This window comes from Anser cygnoides, chromosome 12 (assembly GCF_040182565.1).
Source record: "Anser cygnoides isolate HZ-2024a breed goose chromosome 12, Taihu_goose_T2T_genome, whole genome shotgun sequence".
Classification (NCBI taxonomy): Eukaryota; Metazoa; Chordata; class Aves; order Anseriformes; family Anatidae; genus Anser; species Anser cygnoides.
The window spans coordinates 6,739,077-6,751,700 of record NC_089884.1 but is presented as its reverse complement, the minus strand read 5'-3'; the positions used below and the strand labels follow the sequence as shown (position 1 = coordinate 6,751,700).

Below are 12,624 nucleotides of genomic sequence, written 5' to 3'. Positions count from 1 at the left end.
GTTCAGTCCACTCATCTTTTCCTTTTCTTCCCCTACAACGTGAGTGTGAGCTCTTTAGGCCGGGATGTAGTTATGTATATTTATTTCTCTATCTTTTTTTTTTAACCTAAATTGTAAACTGTTCAGGACAGCACCTTGTCTTATTATTTATTTGTAAAATGTCTGGTATATATTTTAAAACTGTTTGTGCAACTGATCTAAATAAATATCAAGTTTGTTTTAAGAAAAAGTTTGGTCTGATTTATGCTGTAGTACTTTTTCAGTATCTTTACATAAAACTGAGTATTTGTCATGAAATAGCTTACAGATTAAAGAAAGCTTGGAGGATCTAGCACTTTAGCTGACAGCACAGTATGACTTTTAATTATTCTGCCTTGGATGAAATATTTCTCTTTATTAAATTTACTTCTTACATTAACATTGCCCTGTTGTACTTGCCAAAAGGAGATTCAAAACATGCAACTAATTTTTTTTTGTTATGTTTAATTAGGGCTCAGCTCAGCAGTACAGAAACCTATGATACTGTTGGCTTATAGAACAGAAGTGCACTTGAAAAGAAACTAGACAACTTCTGGCTTTTTTCTCCATTTTTGCTTTGGTGGGAAAAGCTCTTGTGTTGCCTAAAGCTACTGCTGGTGCAAAGAGCAGCTTTAGAGAAAGAGTTTGCCAATCCCATTTCTCTCAACTCAGAATATGTTTTTAAATGTGATTATTTAAAAAAAAAAAAAAAAAAAAGAGACTGTCAAAGGTAGTCTTAAATTATCTGGTCTTATTTCAGTTATTTGAGAAAGGCTGTGTGGGAAGGTGTTTTAAAAATAGCAGTAGTGGGGAAGAATGCTCCAAAAACTTGTTTGGGGAGATGAGCTGAAGGAAATAGTCCCTCAAAATCATGTTCATAACCTAGTTGATTCTAAATATCTGATCAGAATTTTTTATAAACCCAGTTATGAATGCTTTTATGCTGGCACTTTTCCACAGTGCAAACCCTTCAAGGGGGTGTGAGGATAAGCTAGACTCTGGAGTCTCTTTATGATTGGTCTTTGATATTTGCTACTGATGTTAGGTAAATCCTTAATGGTTTTTTTGTGTGTGTGTGTGTGGTTGTTGTGCCTTCTGTTGCCATTGCTTTGCAGCTTGCCTCAGCCTTGTTATAATGAAGCTACAGTAGCATGCACAAAAAGTTACTTCCTTAATACTGGGTTCAAGTACTGGCACTCCCATATAGACTGGTTTTATTTAAATAAACAAAAACCTGGTCACTTATCTGTTTGACTAAACACTCAGGAATGGTTACTTACAGGGAAATCGTGTGGTCTGAATGTCACATCAAATTTGACTACTTGGATCTCATCTAGGTTTCTTTGAGATGCTACTTTGATGTTGACTTAACACTGTAAGCAGACTTACCATTTTCTGCTACTCTAGATTTTGCTTAAGTGGTTAGTTTGAAAGTGTTTATTTTGCAGTAAAAACAAAAGGAGTGTACTAACTGTAGTCTAACAAAATATTTTGTTTGTCCCTTATGAATATAAACATGTAATTCTGAATAGAGTATTTTTTTTTTTAAACTAAAATTGGGAATATAAGTCACACTGAAATGATTCCTGCTCATTTTAGGGCAAAGTTGCTAGCTTAGGTTTCTTATAAAATATATGCAACTTTTTTGTTTAACTTATCTTGGTAATAATATATTTAGAATTACTTTTAGGCTATTTTTTTTCCTAGAAAATTCAAAGCTATGTGTGGAGTTGCTGCATATTTAGATGCCTCTCTTCCCTCTGTGGTACGATATCTGTTACAAAGGAAATATTTTATGAAAATGAGAAAAAATGGAACTCTAAGAAATTCTCTTGAAACATTACATTGTAAAGCCAAATTCTGATATATTTATTTTAAATGCAATAATTGATTTGTATTAGGCAAAACTGTCTGACTTGGTTGCAGGAAGCCACACTCTCATTTTCAAAGGCAATCAAAAGAAAACATGAACTTATTCTATGCTTGAAGAAACACTGAGAATAAAAAGTTCAAACAGAAGAATCTTCAGTTGTAGATGTGATGCTAAGATATGACAAGTGTTTGTGTCTGCAAATGACTTGAGAATTGGTAAAAATGCTACTTCATGGTAACTTCTGTTGGGCTGATACAATGCACTGCGTTTCACCAGAGGGTTTGTTCCAGACAGGAACCCTTGGCTGTAACTGCAATGTTTATATTGGATGGTAGCACCTTTACAACGTAAGGGATAGGAAATGTGGTTTTGAGTCTGGGCTAGACCATGCCTTTGGATAGCTGATATAACTGTCAGTGTTTAATCTTCTCAGCTGTGTTAAAACTGAAGTCCAAGCTGTGTTTGTGTCTTGTGTTTTTTAAAGTGACCTGGTAGGAATCTTTGGGCAGTAGAGCTAGAGTGGATACCAGATCCGGCTGCAACTTTGTGGCTCTTACTTGCGACGTACTTGTAATGAATGCACCTGATGTACTCACTGTTTGTATTGGCTTGCAGTGTCTTCAGATTTACCTTTTTTTTTTTTTTTTTGCCTTGGATGAAACGTTTTTAATTATTTAGAGGAACTGAGACACAGATCTTTATAAAAATTATTCTTTATTGATGGGATTATATATTTAGTATTGTGATACCTTCATATCAACTACAATACCTTGAGTTTTGACAATAATAATGGCAGTGTGCTTATTATTGGGAATAACTTTCCGTGCCCAGAGCAGTACATTGCAAAGTGTAATGTGCAATGAGTGCATATTTTTTTAAGTTGGCTGGATGGAAAACAGAACCAATCCATTAGTCATCCTGTTTCATTTTCATTGGCTTTTTCTGTGGCTCACAGCTCCAAGAAAAACACCTTTGTCGAATCTATACATAAAGGGAGAGGCAGGATGTACCTTCATATAACAACAAACTTTCAAATGAAAAATACCAATTTGTGGTGTTACCATGTGCCTACAAACAGAAGCAAAGGTACCATTAATATTTCACGCAAACTGCTTTTTAAAATTTAGTCTGCTAATATCTTGGTATTTTATTTGCCTGAGAGCTTGCATTTAGAGCAACTTGAAAAATGTCTCTCTAAGATTTTATCCTAAATACCCATATTGAGACTGTATGGTTGTGGCCAAGCAATTCTGATGCAGAATGCATGGTGCTTTTGGGGCTCTGAGAAGTAAATGATGTGATGATTCACATAGGGCTGCCATCACTCCAAATGAAAGATCTGTTGGATGATGCACCCTTAAGCCACCAGCACAGGCAAAGATAGTCTTAGTCTCAAAAGATTCTTCCCTAAATCACATGTCAGTATTGCAGTATTCAACCAGAAAAGCAGCTTACATAACTCCAAATTCCTCATTGCTTTAGTAGGTTTGAATCTGCTTTACTCTTTGTATTGAATGAGAAAATCTGATCTGTTGTCAGTGGTGCTTAGTTCTTTCAAGCTGAAGTAAATCTAGGGGTGCATATGAGCGAAGTCTCTTTTCCATTTATAGTTCTCTTGATTAGGTCTCAAAAGTCACAAACAACTCATCTGTTTGCTGAGATAGTAGCAGTGGGGATGAATCTATTTTGTATTATAAAGATGATTTTGTTCTTCACTGTTTAACCTTTCTGCAGTTTACTCTCCTTTGTAGTAAAACTGGATTTAAATTGCCTTTCATTTAGGTTGCATGTTTAAAAACTTATATATATATTTTTTAAAATTGTCCTCTTCTTTATTTCCATCCCTTTTAGCTAAAACTCAAGTTTACTGTTGATCCAAGAAAAAGGTTTTGTTTTCAAAGCAGAGGATGTCTGCTTGGAAAAATAGTTTTGTGATACTTTTATTACTTTTAAATTTAAGAAGAAAATCAGCTATGAGCTTTAGATGATAATCCGGTGTTGCAGATGAGCTTCTGATGGTTGATTAAAAAATGTTGTGGCTTATCAAAATATTCAGGGTTTAAAAAGATGCATGCATGCTGAGCTCTGTTGTTTGGCTTAACGCTGCCAAGACTGTGTTAGCCATTTGCATGGCTTAGGTTTTCTAGCTAGGTGTTGGATTTGTACTGTAGAAGCATATTGGCCAAATAGAATAAGAATACTTTCCTTGTCCCAAAAGTCTTAAAACTCATGTGAAACTGAAGTGCTGTGTATTGGTCTATGCTGAGTTCAAGAGGAAGTTTCTGAGTTTTTTTTTTCTTCTTCTTCTCTCCTGGAAAAAACTCATAGCGAGGAGATGACAAAAAAAAAAAAATCCTGCTATTTACATTCTCTTTTGTATCACTTCTGCTCGAAGGAAGGAGTTCGCTTGTTTTGTAAGCTTGTCTAAACACATGCTCTCGATCTTGTGGCTGTACTGCCCTTGAAAGAAGGAGGCCGAAATGCTTTCTTTTAAAATTTGCTTAGTGTCAAGAATGTTTTAATTGAGGTTTCATATTTTCTGGATTGCATAATTTTAAAATCTGTCCCCTTCACTATATGAAGGTTATGTAGAATTACCGTCCTTTCCCAAGAATAACCAAATTGTACAAGTAAACTTCCTTTTCACGGGAAGTGGGAGGATTTTTTCTTGCAATATAATACCGTATTTTGGGGGGGGGGGGGGGGGGGGTGGAAATCCTGATCTTCCAGCTGCTAGTTTATAGGGGAATGACTTGGTACAAGTCTCTCTCTTTCATTTTGTATTAAAAGAAAATATAGACATTTAAACCAACCAAACAAAAAAACGACCCAGATGTATTCTGAAAATTAACTTTACTTTGCAAATTGGGCTTTTCTGTTTATAAAGAACTTAAGAGGTGTTTGCTGTAATTCAGAAAGTAACATGAAAGTTTGAGAACAGTGTAGTGGAAAAAACAAACTGACTACAGCTGGGAAAGTAATATGCACTTTTAGTGGTACAAAATGTTCATGCTTACAAAACCAGAGTTGGTTTTCACTATTCTACAGTCCATAAGTAATCCATCAGTGTACGAAAGACCAGAAATATGTAATACAAACAGGCTAATGCTTTTCACTCTCAATTCCATAGACTACTTTTGTTCACTTACTTGATTTTGCTGTTTACTGTAGTGGAAGGAAAGAAGGTTTTCTTCTTAAACTACAAGTTTACATTCAAACTGACTGTGACATAGGGCTCAAGGAAGGCTAGAGTCATCACCACTTTAAATCATTACTGAAGCACAAGGGAAGAATCTCAGGGCCTCCAGAGTTCTTCTATCGATGGAGAGAAGGGAAGAAATGATTTTGAAGAAACTAAAAGCAAACAAACCCTGTAGGCTTTTAAATAGAGGGCTAAGCTGTCAGAAAGAAAGATGGCATCACTGCTGTTCAAATGGGTTGTAAATGATGGATCCAAGGTATCCCAGAGTGTCTCGGAGAAGGCTGAGAAGCTGATAAGTCTTGTGCTTTTCTGAAACGTTTTTGAATTTCTTCTTGTGTATTAAAACATTCTTGCCTATTTTGGGAATTAAAAAAAATGTTGCTTTAAAACGTATATATGTCTGATGCAAATTCTTTACAAACTGCCCCACAAGCAAAATGGACTCCATGCTGTCCAATTTGATATAAACAAGAAATTGTTGAATTACTTTTCCACACACTGAATTACTTTGTTTTATAGAGGACTTTGCACTGCTTGATGGAGTCATATACTCATCTGGTGTATGTTGAGTTGGCATTAATTGAACGATGCTAACTGCTCATTAATTAGCTGAAAATCTTTCCCCAACCTTGCTGATAGTAGTCAATGGCAGATGGACAAGAATGTGAGAGCATGGGGTTCAAAAATGATCATAGACCATGCAGATTGAAATTAAGTGTTAATTCTTGAGCCTTTGAAAAGCACAATGTAAGTAAAAGGGCTGAAGGCTTTTAAAAGCCTCTAGGAAATCCCACACACTTACTGTCCACGTAGCTCCTGTTAGTTCTGCTATCCGTCCTCTAGGTTAGCTGTTGATGCGGAGAGCTGTGCTGTAATGTGCTATCCTCGTGCATTTCTTAACCAATATTGTCACTCATGAGTGTCAAATTAGAGCTCATTCAGCTAGAGCAACAGCAGCAAGAGTAGCCAGCCTCAGGAAGGTCTTGTCTCTTGAGATTTCCAGGGCAATTGCTTGAAGTTTGTCTTAGTTTTCTAAAACAATTTCTAAAACAATTGGGGGAGTATCTGCCTTGTTCTTTGTAATTGGCTGTCCTTAATGTTCAAGTATGTTCTGTTTTCTCTTTTTTTTTTTCCAAATCCTGTTCCTCAGTTAAACAAACAAACAAAAAACCTGACAACTAGTATGTAACTAGTATGTATAAAAGTATATTCAAGTCTCGCAACTCTTTTGGTGCTGCTTGCTTTGAAGTCCAGAGGATATGAATAGTTGAAATTGAGCACACAACAGCAACACGTTGGGCTCTGCACAGGCTCCTGCTGTCGTACACCCTTTGCCTGCTGCTGGAGCCAGGCGCAATGTCAATGACAATAGTTTTGGTGGCAGTGGACGGTGCCATCTGTTCTGCGTGGGTCAAATCAGCTCTGCAGCAGCAATACATCAGCACTGCGGTACAGGGGAGATTCACCACTGGAGAAGATTATTTTTTTCATGAGAAAGAAAGTGTTATCATTGCTGTTAATGTTCCTTCGTGAAAGGGCTGTGCTATTGTAACAGCACATACTGGTGCTTGCAGTCTCAAAGTGAAATTGTTATAAAGAAGCCCTTGGTTCTTTTGAACTCCACAAGTTGCACTTATGGGTAGAATTGAGGTGGTTCTGGTCTATCAACTAGGCACTTCCTTAACATAAGCATTTTGATTTCTCTTTTTATTTAACCCTACTGTGAATTTGTTTGGAGGCTTTAGTGTTTTTGAGAGTTTTTGATGTTTGTGATTCACCTTCGGTGTATGAAACCACATTCAATGTGTATTTTGATTCAATGAAGTTTTTATAGACAGGTAAGGCTTCTCTTTACAGAGTTTGAATAGTTTTCTACATAAAATACTCAGCCTTGTGGGAGGCTAAGGTTTTAAAAAGACTTACTCTGTTGACAACACAGCTACATTGTGCTGAAGGACAAATGGTGTAGGTGAACTTAGATTAACACAATGAGTCTGTTGATAAAAGTTTTCCACTACTAGAGAAGCTTTTTTCCCCTTCTGTGTGTGTGACACTGGAGGAGGGAAGACGAGTAAATTTTTGCAGGAGAAACAAATTGCTAAAGCTGTAAAAAGGAGTCAAATACCAAGGTACTTCCTAAATTTTGCTTCACAAGTTTCAGTTTGAAGTTGCAGCTTTCTAAGCTCCTTCGTAGTTGTTTCTTAAACTGTGAGGGTAATTAATTTTACTGCTTATTAGGGACTTTCAGGCCTGTGAAGATCTATTTTTGTGGAATATCTAAAATGCTGAAGTCTTGAGAAGACTGAGCAAGTTGGTAGGTAAACACCAGTGAAGTAGTAATTGTGGTACCTCTTATTCTTGATAAATTTCATCTGGCAGTCTGAAAATGCCTCTTATGGATTATGCTCTACACAAACTAAGTGAAAGGAAGACAAAATAGTAATAGTTACATGTAATCCCTACCTATAAACAGTAATTCAGTGGTTGAATGGAAATAATTCTGTGGTTTGGGGTGGACCCATCACCACTTGGCTTGTGGCTGTATTTTGAGTGGAAGGATGAACTGTTGGTTAAAAATTCTCCAAAAAGGTGTTTTTTTTTTTTTAAGCACATAATTTCATGAAAAGTTTCAGAACATGTCTGTGTAAGGGTGAAGAACAGTACAGTGGTAGTGCAGAGAGGAAGGGTTTTAAACACTTCAACTTTGTAGGGAAGAATCCAGGTGGTATTATTAACTAAATCTGGAGTAATTAATTCAATTTTATTTTTTTCTCAGTTTAGTTTATAATGAAAATCAAGTTATTAACTGTAACTGAGAATGACATGGAATTTATTATTTTGTACAAAGCGTGACATGGGGTAGAGTTAGCAAAACATCATCGTGCTTAGCAAATTAAACTGGCTGTCAGCTCTAGGTCTTTGTATAACAGAAAAAAATGTTCCCAGGCATTCCATCTAGTCTTTAGCAATGTGATAAGCTGGTAGAAATAAGTGTGTTTTTTGTGCAAAACAGGAAGCATACAGCTAGACATGTTGTACCACGGCACTATTAGCTTACATTAGCTATATGAAAAATTCTAATTAAATACACTTAAGGTGGAATTAGGAACAGGGGAAATCTTTGCATACGCTGTAGCTGAATTCATGTGCATGCAGTGAATTACCCAGGTAATTAAAGTTGCTTGGTACAATGAATGGCTTTAAAAGTGATACAAGAAAATTGCATGGACTTAAATACCGTAAGTATGTAATTGCAGAAAATGGTCTAAATTTGTCTTGATGTCTGTTGCTTCTATAACGTAAGTTATGTCTTGTGTTCTGAATTTTGTTGCTCCAGGGTGTTTTGGAAGTGAGACAGCCTATCTTAATAGTTTTTTTGGTAAACAATTTTTAAAATGAAAACATGAATATGCTTTACATGTCATAAAGCTACAACAAATATTTCTTCTCTTTGACTTGTTCACATGCTCAAATTGTTGGGCATTTCAGTTTGAGTCTTCGTTTTCTAGTTTAAGCTTGTCTAATTGGAACTCATTAAGCAATGTTATGCCTCTTTCAGCTAGATGGAAATTTTTTTCACTGTTAAGAGTTCTCCATGGAAATGGGTACCCAGTGATACTATTGAATAGATCACAAACATGTGCTAGCTCACCCCTGATAGAAACCCAGTTTCTGGCTCAAGTCTGCACTTTATGGGCATTTTGCACTCCCAAGAACTCATCATCTCCTAGTGTAAATTGTCACAGATCTTTCCAATTAAACAAGGTTTATCTTGGACCAACTTCTGTGCAGCTTTTTGTTAATGAATTGGACAGTGAAACAGAGCACACTTGCATAGCTTGCAGATGATGCAAAAGGAGATAGCTGCAGCTCTTGGTTGACACTTCCATAATTTGAACCGATCTCCTCAAATTTCAGAACAGTCCCAAATTAACTGACTATAATCAATCCAAAATCTGAAGGGTCCTTTTGGAAAGGAGAAATTAAGTGCTCAAATTCAGAATGGGGAAAAACTGATTAATAGTATTGCAAAAAAGAGGCTTAGAAATTCATTGTGAAACTGTATTCTGTGTATGGAAGAAAAAAATGGATATACGTTAATGCTGCACTTTAACTGCAGTGAAATGTGAACTATCTGCCCTCTTGTTTTAGATTTAGAAAGAATATGTTTGCAGATTAAGTCATGCCAGTAAGTTACCCAAAAGAGGGATTTTTTTCATAGTTTAATTTTTCATTGTGTCAGTTGGTTCATCCAGTCACCCATTTAGCCCTATGATACTTCATCCAGTATATTGAAACTGCGTGGTATTTGATTATTCATAATGAGAACACTTGTGAAAAGTTGTTCCCCATCAACTGATTAAGGGACAAAAAATGAGGTGGGTTTGCATGGGGTATTTAAACAATTTTAGGAAAGATTTTAAAGTGCTTGGGTAATATAATCTAATACAGTATTTTAATCTACCTAGGCAAAACCTCGTTTTGTAAGAATGAACTCGACAGCTGTCTCCTGGGAGTGGTTTAACGCTTGTGTATTTCTCAGGTCCCTGTTTTTGTGCAGAAGTGTTTGACAGGTTGCGTGCTGGTCAAATCAGAAAAAGAAGCAATTATCCCCATGTGATTTTTATTCTTATTCCCTTATGTGATTCATGCTGCCACAGGTGGTTCTCAAATTTGTGTCAAAGGCCAGCTGTGCATCTAAAGTATGCAGATCTTGGTCTCAGAATACTCAATCACTTGCAGCAATGTCTTGCAGTCTTGCCTTTTGGCTTATTCTTCACAGTTAGACAAGTAAGGAGTTAAGTATAGCTCTTCTTTCTAACTGAAGACACCAAGACAGAGAAATTTGGTTCAAGCCTCTCGCACAATATATACAATTGCAGTCCCTAAGACCCTGTTCAAAGTGAGGTCTGTGCCTTTTTCCATGCGTGCTCTGAAAAGCTCGGTCCAGGTGACTAGCAGGCATGTAGTCAGACTGCAGGTAGGGCTAGAGTGCCTCAGCATGTGGCTCACCTTTCAGGTAATTTAATAGCTGTTTTGTCACTGAGATCTATTTCTGACGGGGAAAATGTTTTATCATAGGTTTTGAAACTGCAAAGTCTTTTGCACTGCATGGGGCTTATGTTATCCTGGCCTGCAGAAATATGTCAAGAGGCAATGATGCTGTACAACGCATTCTTGGGGAATGGGTAAGTGTCCAACGTTAAGCTATGTTTTTCAGGATGTGAAGTCTTTTGTGCAGTACAAACAGTTAAATAGATGTGTTTTCATGTAAGATCTAAGGAAAAGGGCATTTATCTTATTTTTGTAATATGTTGTTCAGTCACTGGTGCTTGTGACAGATTTTTCATTTCATGCGATCACATTGGGCTGCAAGGCTTTGCATGTTGTTATCTATGTGTATACAGAAGTTTTGTAGTGGCTAGAAAGTTTGAAAGAACCACTGAGGCATATTTCACAGGTTGTAGGACAGTGTGATTCCAGAACTAAAATGTGTAACTCACTGAAGGAGAGTGTACACGCTTAGGTATCAGACAGCCATTTTTTTTGCCTGTACTTTATGTACTATGAGAGATTTTGGGGAATAATCTTTACACTTTTCAAAACCAAAAATGCTTTTCTATCTTCCCTGTCCATCATGCAAAACGCTAGTGCTGCTAGGCAGTCTGTCTCAATGTTTTTTTTTTTCCTTCCTGTTTCTTCCCTCTCCTTCATTTTTCTACACTTTGTCATGCTAATACAAGCCCCCCAGTACTTTTTATTCCCTTGTTTCTCTCTGACTCCTAGCTGTCCCTTCCCCCCTTTTTTGGGGGTCTTCTAAGTCCATTATTAAAATTTATTCAGTGTTTTAATTTATTCCTCCCGCAATCATTTACTTGCTGGTAAGGATAGCAAACAAGTTTTGCCCAAGCATGCTTTGACTGCTGACTTGAGATAATCTGTTGACACAATCCTATACACTTTACTTGAGTAATAAACTGCAGGGTCAGGTTCTTGGAATTTTATTTCTGTCCTGCTAGAATTATAGTGATGAGTGTTTTAGGTCTATTTCCCAAGCTCTGAAAATATTTCAGCTGCTCCCAGATGATATGGGAGAGCACTCAGTAGTATTAATATTTACACATAAGTAGTCTAGAGATGGTATTTATTAGTGCAAAACAAACAGTGCTTATTTACAAGTATTTCTAAACAAGTGATGCTTATAATACTGCTAACTTTTGTAACCACAAGTTTCTTCAAGAAACAAAGTTTTTGCATTTAGACCTTGTTCTCTTGCTCTCATGATACTAATTATTTACAGTAAAGGATTGGGAAGGAAAAATGTCTTCTTTCCCCTTCAGTACTTCACATTAAAGCTGCCTTTTTGGTCTTTGTTTCAATGACATTTTCAATGACATGAAATTCCAAAAGAATTCCAATCTGGGCAAGCATAGTGCATGTGGCTTAAAGTTTGCCTGTCCATTCCCTTCCGTCAGAGGTGGATTTGGAGGTATTCTGTCTTTCGAATGTAGTAGCCCTAGCCTAATTAAATAGAGCTATATGTATTTATAGCTTTTTTACTTAGAATAAAAGACACTCAGTGCGGCCTTATTTTAATTAAAAATATCACATTTCTCCCTTAATTCTGAGCTTATCTTTGAACATTTTGAATGGGACTTCAGGAAATACTTGCCTTAGTAGTATCTGTATTACCTCACCAGGAGTTAATGAATTGGTAATTGAATGAAGATCACTGAATTTCAAATTACTTCAGAAACACTACTTTTATTTACTAACAGTTTTCAAATTCTAATTGTTCAGAAAAGAAACTCATCTGTAAACTGGGTAGCTGGAAAACCTTCAATGCATCTTTGTAATGGCTTTGTTGTTGTTTATTGAGAGGGACTAATTAACTTTGATTATTGCACTAATATTATGGCACTTTGACAGTCCCTCAGATTTATGACTCTGGGAAAATAAACAAATGAAATGCAGGTGCTGGAGCAGAAAGAATAAGTTATTACTGAACTTTAATTACTTGGAGTGTGTAACCAGGAGAGAATTAGTTGATGAATTACAAGAAGCTTAAAGTTTACATCAAATTGTAAGCAATCCCGAGGAAAACACAAAACCTGCCCCAAAGTCTGTTATTGAAAACAGAGACAAAGATTAATTTGGTTGATTGATACTAATATTAAAATATTGACATAAAATATTAATTTTTAGCTTATAGGTGTTAGAACAGAGCAGGAAGTTGTTAATTGAAAAATCCTTGCTAAAATTAAAGTTTCAGAAAAATGTCAACAATCTCTGCATACGGTTCAGACAAATTCTCAAGCTGTAGCTGTATTTGCTATAAAGAACTTCAAAATATCCACAGTATTTTGTCTCCTTTGTTCCTAGGGAAAGCAAAATAATTAAAAGTAAATGAGTTTTCTTGAGGTTTACTTTTCAATTTGGAATCAATTTGAAAAATAACAACAAAAAATCTGTTTAGGATGCAGCCTTACAAAGTCTCATGTTCGCGTTGCTCAGTATTTTTGACAGCAGT

The 12,624-nt window shown here is 36.2% G+C and overlaps 1 protein-coding gene across 9 annotated transcripts in view; it reads left to right on the top strand.

Annotated features, from left to right (window-relative positions):
* Positions 1–12,624, top strand: part of WWOX (WW domain containing oxidoreductase) — a 509,406-nt gene that overhangs the window by 17,905 nt on the left and 478,877 nt on the right. For all 9 annotated transcript variants that reach the window (XM_048068876.2, XM_067004754.1, XM_048068878.2 and 6 more), the window contains exon 5: positions 10,176–10,282. In XM_048068876.2, coding sequence (XP_047924833.1) covers positions 10,176–10,282 — 107 coding nt within the window. The remainder of the gene's footprint in view (positions 1–10,175; positions 10,283–12,624) is intronic.